At 39.8% G+C, this 13,734-nt stretch overlaps 1 protein-coding gene across 18 annotated transcripts in view; it reads left to right on the forward strand.

Annotated features, from left to right (window-relative positions):
- Positions 1–10,015, forward strand: part of ANO4 (anoctamin 4) — a 413,407-nt gene extending 403,392 nt beyond the window's left edge. For 17 of the 18 annotated variants that reach the window (XM_009426094.5, XM_009426098.5, XM_009426096.5 and 14 more), the window contains 3 exons: positions 1,870–1,975; positions 8,252–8,447; positions 9,234–10,015. In XM_009426094.5, coding sequence (XP_009424369.2) covers positions 1,870–1,975; positions 8,252–8,443 — 298 coding nt within the window. In that variant the 3' untranslated portion in view covers positions 8,444–8,447; positions 9,234–10,015. Of the gene's footprint in view, positions 1–1,869; positions 1,976–8,251; positions 8,452–9,233 lie in introns of all 18 variants that reach the window. The other variant, XM_009426095.5, reaches the window with a different exon arrangement.
- The last annotated feature ends 3,719 nt before the right edge of the window (positions 10,016–13,734 follow it).

The raw sequence follows: 13,734 nt of genomic DNA on the forward strand, positions 1-13,734 counted from the left end.
AGAAGTGGTATACAGAGCATTGCAGCTAACTTTTACCCAAAGGGAATTTGCTGAAGTGACTGGACTGGAGCTTTCTTTTTCTTTCTTTGTACATGTGCACAGCGTGCAGGTTTGTTACATATGTATACATGTGCCATGTTGGTGTGCTGCACCCATTAACTCATCATTTACATTAGGTATATCTCCTAATGCTATCCCTCCCCCACTTCTCCCACCCCACGACAGGCCCTGGTGTGTGATATTCCCCTTCCTGTGTCCAAGTATTCTCATTGTTCAGTTCCCACCTATGAATGAGAAAATGCAGTGTTTGGTTTTTGTCCTTGTGATAGTTTGCTGAGAATGATGGTTTCCAGCTTCATCCATGTCCCTACAAAGGACATGAACTCATCCTTTTTTATGGCTGCATAGTATTCCATGGTGTATATGTGCCACATTTTCTTAATCCAGTCTATCATTGATGGAGCTTTCTTTTTCAAAGCTTTCCATGGTTAGGGAAAGTGAAAGAAAATATAGAGGCCAGGTGCAGTGGCTCACCCTGTAATCCCAGCACTTTGGGAGGCTGAGGTGAGCAGATAGCTTAAGGTCAAGAGTTTGAGACCAGCCTGGGCAACATGGTAAAACCCTATCTCTACCAAAAATACAAAAAAAAATTAGTCAGGCATTGTTGTGCACACCTGTAGTCCCAGCTGCTCAGGAGGTGGGAGGATCACTTGAGTCTGGGAGGCAGAGATTGCAGTGAGCTAAGATCGCACCACTGCACTCCAGCCTGGGTGACAGAGCGAGATTCTGTCTCAACATAAAAGAAAAGAAAATATAGGAATGACCAGCCTGTAAGTGTATACTTACATACTATATAAAACAACCATAATATAGTCACACTAGAGTCTATTATACAGCAATAAAAATAAACTGCATGCAATAATGTGAATGAATCTTAGTGACATAATAGTAAAAAAAGCAAGCCCCAGCAAACTACATATAGTATAGTACCCTTTCTATAAAGTTCAAAAACAAACTATTTAGTTTATATTCATATTCAGACAAGTGCATATATATATAAGTTAAAGATAAAAATGAAATTCAGGGTAAGGGAAGCAATTGATGTAAGTTCCTGGTAATGTTTTAGTTATTGGGCTTCGTAGTGGATTTATGAGAGCATGTTGTATTATTAAAGTATTACTTTAATGGAGTCACATGGATTAAAGTTCTCTGAATAGTGCCTGGCCCCCAACGGGTATTCAGCAAACATTTGTGGAACTTTATGCCGACTCAAAAGTGATAGCAGGAGGATACATTAGGAAGGACTCTTCTAGTGGCAAGTGGCAGAAATCCAGGGTAAACTGACTTAAACAACAAAAAATTGTTCAGTTAACTGGGAGAGTCAAGGGGTGATATGAGCTTCAGTAATGGCCAGATCCCAGGCCTCAAGCAGTGTCAGCAGGACGCTGCCTCTCTGCTGTCTCTGCTTTGCTTTCTTGACTTCCTTCTCAAGCAGGCTCTCTCTCTCCATACAAGGCCACCAGGAGTCCCAGGCTTTTGCCTTCTGTGGGCTTAGTGATCATTCACTAAGTGATAGTTCTGGCAGACATCTTGATGATGTCACTGATCAGGTCTGGCTCATCTTTTGAGCTGAGATCAGGCAGGTGGAGGGGGAAGTCCTAGTCAACCCACACAGCTGATTCCCCAGAGGAGAAGAGATATTATTTTATCAGAAGAAAAATGCTGGACAAGCAAAACAACAGATATCTAGTATAGAGAAACTGTTCAAACTTCCCTCCTATTGAATGAGGACTATATAATGAGAATGGAAGAGATTTGAGAATCAGAAAAATCATAGTTTGAATGCAACATTTTTCTGTGTCTTTATAGATACCGGGACTACCGTGACCCGCCTCATTCACTGGTGCCCTATGGCTACACACTGCAGTTTTGGCATGTCCTAGCTGCTCGATTAGCTTTTATCATTGTCTTTGAGGTAAGTTTCCTCAGCCAAATTCTTTATTTCCTTTCACATAATGAAGTCAGTAGGAGTAATGAATAAAAATAAGTGATGGGGATTTTGAATGTGATTATCTATACTTCCAGAAGTAGTAGTGTCATATTATGTAACCTCTTTTTGATCTTTTTTCTTAATTGAAGTATTTGATTTATCCAAGACATATTTGAAAGTCCATAGTTGGTTTTTAATGGACAAATCTGAACTCGTTGCTCCTAAATGTAATTTTCTGGGGCCATAGTTCTTAAACTTTAGCAAAAATGCAGTTTTTCCATCCTCACTCCCAGATATTCTGACATACCATGTCTGTGGCTTGTTTTTCATGAGCTCGCTGTAATGATTCTGACTATAGGCATTCTGGGACCATAATTTGGAAACATTTGGAAAACATCAGCCCAGTAAGATTCATTCTTTTTTTCTTTTTCTTTTTCAACTTTTATTTTAGATACAGTGGGTACATGTGCAAGTTTGTTACAAAGTTACATTGCATGATGTTGAGGTTTGGGGTGCGACTGAACCCACCACCCAGGTAGCAAGCATAGTATTCAATAGGTAGTTATTCAGCCCTTGTCCCCTCCCCCTCTCCCCTCTCTAGTAGTCCCCAGTGTCTGTTGTTCTCATCTTCATGTCCATGTGTACCCGGTGTTTAGCTTCCACTCTAAGTACGTACAATAAGAACTTGCAGTGTTTAGTTTTCAGTTTCTACATTATTTCACTTAAGATAATGGCCTCCAGCTACATCCATGTTGCTGCAAAGGACATGGTTTCATTCTTTTTTATGGCCACATAGTATTCCATGGTGTATACATACCACATTTTCTCTATCTGGTCCACCATTGATGGGCACCCAGGTTGATTCTATGTCTTTGCTATTGTGAATAGTCCTGTGATTGACATATGAGTACATGTGTCTTTTTGGTAGAATGCTTTATTTTCTTTTGAGTATATACCCAGAAATGGGATTGCTGGGTTGAATGGTAGTTAAGCCCTTTGTTCTTTGAGAAATCTCCAGACTACACAGTAGTTGGACTAATTTACATTTCCACCAACAGTGTGCAGGTGTCCCCTTTTCTCTGCAGCCTCGCCAGCATCTGTTAATTTGTTTACTTTTTTTTTTTTTTTTTTTTTTTTAAGACTGATTCTCTCTCTGTGTCGCCCAGGCCGGAGTGCAATGGCACAATCTTGGCTCACTGCAACCTCTGCCTCCCGGGTTCAAGTAATTCTCTGCCTCAGCCTCCTGAGTAGGTGGGATTACAGGCACCCGCTACCACACCCGGCTAATTTTTGTATTTTTAGTGGAGACGGGGTTTCACTGTCTTGGCCAGGCTGGTCTTAACCTGACCTCATGATCCATCCGCCTTGGCCTCCCAAAGTGCTGGGATTACAGGCGTGAGCCACTGCACTTGGCCTGACTTTCTAATAAGAGCTGTACTGACTGGTGTGAGATGGTGTCTCATTGTGGTTTTAATTTGCATTTCTCTAATTTCCTTAGAGATTCTGAGCATTTTTTCATATTATTGTTGTCTGCTTCTATATCTTCTTTTGAGAAGTATCTGTTTGTGTCCTTTGACCACTTTTTAATGGGGTTATTTGTTTTTTACATGTTGATTTGTTTAAGTTCCTTACAGATTCTGGGTATTAGACCTTTATTGGATGCATAGTTTGCAAATATTTTCTCCCATTCTGTACGGTGTCTGTTTACTTCTTTGACAGTTTCTCTTGCTGTGCAGAAGCTCTTTAATTAGATTTGACTTAGCAATTTTTGTTTTTGTTGCAATTGTTTTTCAGGACTTCACCATAAATTCTTTGCCCAGGCCAGTATTGAGAAGGGTATTTCCTAGGTTTTCTTCTAGCATTTTTATAGTTGAGGTCTTACATTTAAGTCTTTAATTCATCTTGAGTTAAATTTTGTTTATGATGATAGGTAGAAGTCCAGTTTCATTCTTCTGCATATGGATAGCCAGTTATCTCAGCACCATTTATTGAACAAGGAATCCTTCCCCCACTGCTTGTTTTTGTCAAGTTGGAGATTCACTCTTTCTAAATGTCTCCAATTATTGCCATCATTACCACACATATTGAAATATACTGATTCATATAGTTAATTTATGATTTTCAAATAGTTATCAGGATTTCCCAACATGATCATAAGCATTTTCCAATGGGACTGGGTATTACAAGTGGTATTTCTGGTTGTGTATCATCACGGAATTATTTATATTCAAGCATCCAAGTAAATATTTATTAGCTAAGACTCAAAATGGAATTATAAAGTAAAATCTGTCTAGCAATTGTCTATATTATATGTCAATAAAAATATATTATCTATTTTCTTTCAGGGTTTAAGAAAATTGCTGTAAAAATAGTTTGCATTTCTATGACTCTAGTCATAAATGGAAATTTCATCTCTTGTCACATATATTAAAGCCGGATTAATAAAAGCCAAGGTTGCCTCTCAGCTTGGATCTAAAGTTTCCTAGACCTCTTCAAGACTATTCTATCACTGCTTTTTCCTTCAGTCCAGGGAACCAAAAGAAGAAAATATTAAGCTGCTCTTCCCTGGAAATTATCTTACCAATGGCACACTCTCTCTTTAAAGAAGATATTTTTAACCCATCACTGTCTTAAAATTTTTCAGACAAAACTTCTTGTTAAAACTTCTTGTTGTTTGTTTGGGGTTTTTTTATTTTAAGTTCCGGGGTACATGTGCAGGACATACAGGTTTGTTACACAGGTAAATGTGTGCCACGGTCATCTGCTGCACAGATCAACCCGTCACCCAGGTATTAAGCTCAGCATCCCTTAGCTATTCTTTCTGATGCTCTCCCTTCCCCCACCCCCACCCCCAACAGGCCCCTTTGTGTGTTGTTTCCCACCGTGTGTCCATGTGTTCTCATCATTCAGCTCCCACTTATAAGTGAGAACATGTGGTATTTGGTTTTCTGTTCCTTTGTCAGTTTGCTGAGGATAACAGCTTCCAGTTCTGTCCATGTCCCTGCAAAGGACATTATCTCATCCCTTTTTATGGTTGCATAGTATTTCATGGTGTATATGTACCACATTTTTTTATCCAGCCTATCATTGATGGGCATTTGGGTTGATTCTATGCCTTTGCTATTGTGAATAGTGCTGCAACGAACATATGCATGCATGTATGTTTATAATAGAATGATTTATATTCCTTTCTAATAAGCGCCATACTGACTGGTATGAGATAATATTTCATTGTGGTTTTGATTTGCATTTCTCTAATCTCCTTAGAGATTCTGAGCATCTTTTCATATTATTTTTGGCTGCTTGTATATCTTCTTTTGAGAGGTATCTGTTTGTGTCCTTTGCCATACAAGTTATAGAATTGCTGGGTAAAATGGTATTTCTGCTTGTAAATCACTGAGGAATTGCCACACTGTCTTCCACAATGGTTGAACTAATTTATACTCCCACCAACAGTGTAAAAGTGTTCCTTTTTCTCTGAAACCTTGCCAGCATCTGTTGTTTCTGGACTTTTAAATAATCAACATTCTGACTGGTGTAAGATGGTATCTCATTGTGATTTTTATTTGCAGTTCTTTAATTATCAATAATGTTGAGATTTTTTTCATATGTTTGTTGGCTGCATGAATGTCTTCTTTTGAAGAATGTCTGTTTATGTCTTTTGCCCGCTTTTTAATGGGGTTGCTTGGTATTTTCTTGTAGATGTGTTTAAGTTCCTTGTAGACTCTGGATATCAGACCTTTGTTAGATGGATAGATTACAAAAATGTTCTCCCATTCTATAGGTTACTGTTTGCTCTGATGATAGTTTTTTTGTGCTGTGCAGAAGTACTTTCATTTAATTAGATCCCATTTGTCAATTTTTTCTTTTGTTGCAATTGCTTTTGGTGTTTTCATCATGAAATTTTTGCCCATGCCTACATCCTGAATGGCATTGCCTAGATTTTCTTCTAGGATTTTTATAGTTTGGGGCTTTACATTTAAGTCTTTAATCCATCTTGAGTTAATTTTTATATAAGGTGTAAGTAAGGAAGGGGTTCAGTTTCGATTTTCTGCATATGGCTAGCCAGTTCTCCCAAAACCATTTATTAAGTAGGGAATCCTTTCCCCCATTGCTTGTTTTTGTCAGGTTTTTCAAAGATCAGATGGTTGTAGATGTGTGGTCTTATGTCTGAGATCTCTAATCTGTTCCATTGGTCTATGTGTCTGTTTTTGTACTAGTACCATGCTGTTTTGGTTACTGTAGCCTTTTAGTATAATTTGAAGTTGGGTAGTGTGATGCTTCCAGCTTTGTTCTTTTTGCTTAGTCTTGTCTTGGCTATTTGGACTCTTTTTTGGTTCCACATGAATTTTAAAAGAGTTTCTTCTAATTCTGTGAAGAGTGTCAATGTTAGTTTAATGGGAATAGCATTGAATCTATAAATTACTTTGGGCAGATGGCCGTTTTCACAATATTGATTCTTTCTATCCATGAGCATGGAACATTTTTCCATCTGCTTGTGTCCTTTCTGATTTCCTTGAGCAGTGGTCTGTAGTTCTTGAAGAAGTCATTCACTTTTCTTGTTAGCTGTATTCCTAGGTATTTTATTCTTTTGCAGCAGTTGTGAATGGGAGTTCATCCATGATTTGGCTTTCTGCTTGCCTGTTGTTAGTGGTTAGGAATACTAATGATTTTTGCACATTGATTTTGTATCCTGAGACTCTGCTGAAGTTGCTTATCAGCTTAAGAAGCTTTTGGGCCAAGATGATGGGATTTTCTAGACACGGGATCATGTCATCTGCAAAAAAAAGATAACTTGACTTCCTCTCTTCCTATTTGAATACCCTTTATTTATTTCTCTTGCCTGACTGCCTGGGCCAGAACTTCCAATACTGCGTTGAAAAGGAGTGGTAAGAGAGGGCATCCTTGTCTTGTGCCAGTTTTTAAGGGGAATGCTTATTGAGAGTTTTTAACATGAAGGGATGTTGGATTGTTATCAAAGACCTTTTCTGCAGCTATTGAGATAATCATGTGGTTTTTGTCTTTAGTTCTGCTTATGTGATGAATTACTTATGCTTATGTGATATTTACTGATTTGCATATGTTGAACCAACTTTTTATCCCAGGGATGAAGCCAACTTGATCATGGTAGATAAGCTTTTTGATGTGCTGCTGGATTTGGTTTGCCAGTATTGTATTGAGGCTTTTTGCATCAATGTTCATCGGGGATATTGGCCTGAAGTTTTTTTGTTGTTGTCTCTCTTCCAGGTTTTGGTATCAGGATGACACTGGCCTCATAAATGAGTTAAGGAGGAGTCCCTCCTTTTTAATTTTTTGGAATAGTTTCCATAGAAATGGTATCAGCTCTTCATTGTACCTCTGGTAGAATTCTGCTGTAAATCTGTCAGACAAAACTTTTTAAAAGGCTGCCTTAAGTTATTTGGCTTTTCAAATAGAATTTCCCATTTTCTTTTAATATTTTGTTATTAACTATTTGAAAATATGAGAACTATGCAGAAAAACTTCTTAATTTTGTGCCATCCATGCATCACCAAATTTATCAAGTTTTAAATAAAATGAAGAATACTTAGCAGTATCATTTGAACATGATTTAGTCTCTATTTAATACTTTAGAATTGTAATAGCCCTTAAATTGTCATCTAGTACTTTATTGGTCACCATTATATAGATGAGCAGAAGTGACAGTGACTCTAGAATTCCAGCTATTAGTATTTCAAGTAAAGAATTTGTGACTGTTTACCAAAAAGAAAAAAGCTTCTTCCTGAAATGATCATTTCCCTAGGCCCACTGATAATTCTTATAACCAAGATTTGTAAAGCACTTGACAGTCTACAAGGCATTTTTAAACATTTTCTCATAATTCTCACAATACTCACTTTATAGATGAGTGGAATGAGGCTCAGATAAATTAAATAATTCATCCTCAGGTAGACAGACAGCCCTTAAGCAGTGAAAGCTACCCGCTTCAACCTGGGTTTTCTGACTCCACACAATACATTCTTCTGGCTCTCCTTTGAATTAATTATCTGACCATTCTTTTCCCACCTTCCTTCCAGACTCCTCTTTCTATTCCTTAGGTGGTGCCATCAGACCAGTTCAGGCCTCACCTGTCCTATCATCTTGCATTACACACGCTTCCCCTGGCCGCTTTGCACTCTCCACATACCCCAGAGGGTCCACATCCTTCTTCAGCCAACTCTCTAACCTCATTCAGGATGCACAGTAGACCTGACGCTGTTACATTCTCCTCTGTGTTTTTAGCACCTCGTGTTTTGTATAAAGCACCTCATTTCATATCTGATCCCAGACCTCCCAAAAGACCTAAGGGATCGAATGAGAAGAGAGAAGTACTTGATTCAGGAGATGATGTATGAAGCAGAACTGGAACGTCTCCAGAAGGAACGAAAGGAGAGGAAGAAGAATGGAAAAGCACACCACAACGAGTGGCCGTGACCATGTAGGTGAGAGGTGTGCTCAGCGTCTGAGGCCAGTCCGAGGTTAAATGGGTGCTTTAAACTCCCTGAAGCAAAGCTTACCATTGTTGCAGTAACAGGGATCAAAATAAACTCCTTAGAAGCTTCCCAATCCAAAAGAAGCTTGTTTTTTACTTTAATCGTTGCAAGTTTTGCTTGATCTTCCCCTCCCACATACCTTCTGCAACACTTCTCTGCCTTCTTGCCAGACTCTGGCCTATCAGTCAAGGTCTTCATGAATTGGCCTAGGAGTTCCCTGAAACAAAGCGTCCTCTCTCTTTTCCTCCAGCCGGGTTGTTTTCTTTAATATCCCCAGGGAAACATGCCCCTTCTTTCTAGGTGGGTGGGAGGCAGACATTAGCAAAGAGAATTCTTCCTGAAAGCCTCAGCGGCCAGAGACCAAGGTGCAACAGGGCTGTCCTGGGCTGCAGGACCAGTAACTGATGAAGAATTTCTTCTGGCCCCACCACTACTGGCTGCTTTCTTCCCAAAAAGGCCATTTCTAATTTTTGCTTGAAAGCATAGTATCTGCCTGTCTGTTTCTATTTCCCCAATAGTTGGCAGGATGTGATGTTGCTTCAGACTGCCCTTCTGACTCAGTCTGTTCACCCATAAAGCAAGCATAAAAATGTTTATACCATCCCTGACTCCGTTTGGGGTTACAAATTCTTTGAATGCCTTTGGTGCATGGTAAGTACAAACCATTGCACCTCATGTTTTAAAGCAATTGTGTATGCATAAGATCTTTATGCCTTCTTTTCTCTTTCCAGAAAATAGTCCCTTTCCAGGCCAAGGACCTGAATTCTGTTTACTTCTTCTGGCTGTGCAAAAGCACACTCAAGTGAATGACTAAAAATGCAACCGCAGTGCATGTTGCAGATACCGGTGGCCGCAGGAGGGGCAGCATCCAGTAGAGGACTGGCGTTGGAGTCACACTGCTGTGAAATCACGTTGCAGTCCAGCGCACAATTGCTATCTATCCATAGACCATTCTTGACCAAGCAAGCATGCACATTATGGGCAGTTACATTCTCAAGTTTTTAAAATCAAGGGGAACTTGTATACTGGGCCTGTTTTTTCAGCCTGTTTGCTACCTTTTTTGCATTCTATCCCATGTGAATTTTACAGACACTGGGCTAAAAAGGGTATTCAGACACATGGACACACATTCCTAGAATGTCATCATATGGTCCTAATTCCATGTCACCAACAACACAGACAAGACCCTGTTTACAACTTTTTCTTTCCTTTTTTTTAATTTTAGACCTTTCTGAGAAGATTATTATATATGACATATCTATAGCTATGTGTATGGCCATAGATGTATTTCTGTGTGTACATATGTATAGTCATGTATTCCTGCATATGTACATACAAATACAGAGATATATAAAGTACATAGAAATTCCTTACTTGTAAATAGCCAAAAAGTACTGACATGAGTGAATTTTCACATTTAAATAGTCATCAATATGAAGCCATGATTAATGCTTGTATAATGTGATGCAATAAAATTTAAAATAAATTTCTGCACATGGAATATTTTCAGCTGGCTCTTCTGACATTCTGTTGTATTTTTGTCTCATAGAATAAGAGAAATCACAGAATAAGTGGAATCTTTAATGTGAGGGGACTATCTGAGGGACTGTGCAAGAAATCAGATGTTTATTGGATAAATGCATGCAAAAACAAACAATATAACCAAATATCAGTGTATGTTTCTGATGAACTTTTTTCCCCAGTCTTGATGGTGGAATATTTTAAATATAAGCCAAAATGAATATGCCATAATTTGAGGATTTGATAATCTACCCAATTTTATAAGTCCTCATAAGACTAGAATATTAGAAATATCCTACTTCAACACTATAATCTTCATTAAAACCTCAGTTGTCTGCAATTAACAATTGCAAAAATGCAGAACCAACCTAAGTGCCCATCAACCAAGGAGTGGATAAAGAAAATGTAGTATATAGCCGGGCACGGTGGCTCACGCCTATAATTCCAGCACTTTGGGAGGCCGAGGCGGGTGGATCACGAAGTCAGGAGATTGAGACGATCCTGGCTAACACGGTGAAACCCTGTCTCTACTAAAAATACAAAAAAATTAGCTGAGCGTGGTGGTGGGTGCCTGTAGTCCCACCTACTAGGGAGGCTGAGTCAGGAGAATGGCATGAACCCGGGTGGTGGAGCTTGCAGTGAGCGAAGATCGCGCCGCTGCACTCCAGCCTGGGCAACAGAGCGAGACTCTGTCTCAAAAAAAAAAAAAAAGAAAAAGAAAGAAAATAGTATATATACCATGGAATACTACTTAGCCATAAACAGGAACAAAGTAATGTCTTTTGCAGCAATTTGGTTGGAGCTGGAGGCCATTATTGTAAGTGAAGTAACTCAGGAATGGAAAACCAAATATCATATGTTCTCACTTAAAAGTGGGAGCTAAGCTATGAGGATGCAAAGGTATAAGAATAATATAATGGACTTTGTGGACTCCAGGGGAAACGGTGGAAGGAGGGTGAGTGAAAAAAGACTGCATATTGGGCACAGTATACACTGTGTGAGTAGCAGGTGCACCAGAATCTCAGAAATCACCATTAATGAACTTACCTATGTAACCAAAAACCACCTGTACCCAAAAAAACTATTAAGATAAAAAATTTTTTAAAGTTTTTTTAAAAAAACCTCTGTTGTCTGAATCACTCACTCAGGAATGTAGTGATTCCAAACAGTTATCCAAATAGCAACCAGGCTGGGCTTGGTGGCTCATGCCTGTAATCCCAGCACTTTGGGAGGCCAAGGTGGGTGATTTGAGGTCAGGAGTTCGAGACTGGCCTGCCCAACATGGTGAAACCCTGCCTCTACTAAAAATACAAAAATTAGCCAGGTGTGGTGGCAGGTACCTGTAGTCCCAGCTACTTGGGAGGCTGAGGCAGGAGAATCACTTGAACCCAGGAGTTGGAGGTTGCAGTGAGCCGAGATCGCGCCATTGTACTCCTGCATGGGTGACAGAGTGAGACTGTCTCAAAACAAAACAAGACAAAACAAAACAAAAAGCAAGCAGGGTTAACTTTTAAACTGGCAAAATAATATGTTGCCTGATTTTTTGAAGTGGAAACCTGTCTATAAATGCCATATACTTTCCAGATTTCTTGTACGAAGGAAATCATATCCTTCCATTGATAATTCAGTGGCATCACTGTAAAACTCCAACCTTTCTACAAATGTGTCTCCCAAGTCTTGTCCCCTGGGATCCCCTAAAGCCTCACATCGCACAATCTGCTCTACTCACTCAGACTCTTTCCCCTGTGCAGTATTCCTCACCCAGGACATGCATATCCTTCTTATAGCCCCAGATAGCTTGTAAATGACTGTATTAGTCTGTTCTCATGCTGCTAATAAAGACATACCCGAAACTGGGTAATTTATAAAGGAAAGAGGTTTAATTGACTCACAGGTCCACATGGCTGGGGAGGCCTCGTGATCATGGCAGAAGGCAAATGAGGAGCAAAGTCACATCTTACATGATGACAGGCAAGAGAGCTTGTGCAGGGGCCTTTATAAAACCATTAGATTTCGTGAGACTGATTCACTACCATGAGAACAATATGGGGGAAACCGCCCCCATGATTCAGTTATCTCCACCTGGCCCTGCCCTTGACACGTGGGGATTATCACAATTCAGGGTGAGATTTGGGTGGGGACACAACCAAACCATATCAGTGACAGAGGGCGAGAAACCCACCTTCCCCTTCCCCATTGCCCAACAGAGTGTGATGCCTTTACGCAAGTTTTTTCAGTGCTTTTTTTTTTTTTTTTTTTTTTTTTTTGAGACGGAGTCTTGCTCTGTCGCCCAGGTTGGAGTGCAGTGGCGCGATCTCAGCTCACTGCAAGCTCTGCCTCCCGGGTTGACGCCATTCTCCTGCCTCAGCCTCCCGAGTAGCTGGGACTACAGGCGCCTGCCACCACGCCCAGCTAATTTTTTGTATTTTTAGTAGAGACGAGGTTTCACCGTGTTAGCCAGGATGATCTCGATCTCCTGACCTCCTGATCCACCCGTCTTGGCCTCCCAAAGTGCTGGGATTACAGGCGTAAGCCACCGCGCCCGGCCTTTCAGTGCTTCTTAAAATAAATGACTCTAAAAGGGAGACAGTAACATGCAATCAATTTAAACTCACTTTCCTGTAACTATATATTTCAATGTGAAAGAATTAAGGGTAGGACCTCAACTTCATACAATCCTGTACTCTAGAGAAGGAGTTAACGCTACTCAGATCACATGTGATATGTAAGTGCCAGTTACTGTTTTCCCAAAACAGACATTGAGTAATTTCCCAAGTTGCCCATTGACTGTCAGCATTTAGACACCAATTTTATAATATTTTCAACAAAAAAAAATTAAAGAAGACTTGCTTAACAACCCTTTATAGTGGTTAAAACCACATGAGTGGTTTTAAATACTTAACTGTTCAATTTAGATTCCACTAATCCCCTGGCAGGGAAGAGTAAATAGTAAAGCTGTTACCAGGGGGTCGCAGCTTGCATACACATTAGCCCCCAAGGAGGCAATCTTGAACCTTCATTAATTCAGACCTTCCTAATTAGGAAGTTGTGATCATTTGGATAGCCTGAGGTCCGTTATGCAAAACAAGTTCTATGAACAAAGTAAAGGAAATAGTCCAATCTTGTGTGTGTGTGTGTGAGTGTGATGGAGTTTTGCTCTTGTTGGCCAGGCTGGAGTGCAGTGGCGCGATTGATCTCGGCTCACTGCAACCTCCGCCTCCCAGGTTCAAGCGATTCTTTTGCCTCAGCCTCCCGAGTAGCTGGGAGTACAGGCACCTGCCACCAAGCCTGGCTAGTTTTTTTGTATTTTAAGTAGAGACGGGGTTTCATCATGTTGGCCAGGCTGGTCTCGAAGTCCTGACCTCAGGTGATATGCCCGTCTCTGCCTCCCAAAGTGCTGGGATTGCAGGTGTGAGCCACTGCGTGTGGCCTCAATCATTTTTTAATATTTATTACTATTTTGCTTATTAACACAAACTTCAAAAACTTGTACTCAGGGATGTATTCCTAGATATTAAAAGCATAAAATAAAACGAAGTGTTTGCTTTGGGGTGTGAGTGAGAAGGGATAAACAGGCATCCAAGGTGCTGGCAATGTACTATTTCTTGACTTGAGTAGTCATTTTACAAATCATTTTTAAAAGAATCATTTATTTAACATTTATTTGCTAATTATAAACCCAATTTTTATTTTTTCCTACTAATTTTCATG

This window comes from Pan troglodytes, chromosome 10 (assembly GCF_028858775.2).
Source record: "Pan troglodytes isolate AG18354 chromosome 10, NHGRI_mPanTro3-v2.0_pri, whole genome shotgun sequence".
Taxonomy (NCBI): Eukaryota; Metazoa; Chordata; class Mammalia; order Primates; family Hominidae; genus Pan; species Pan troglodytes.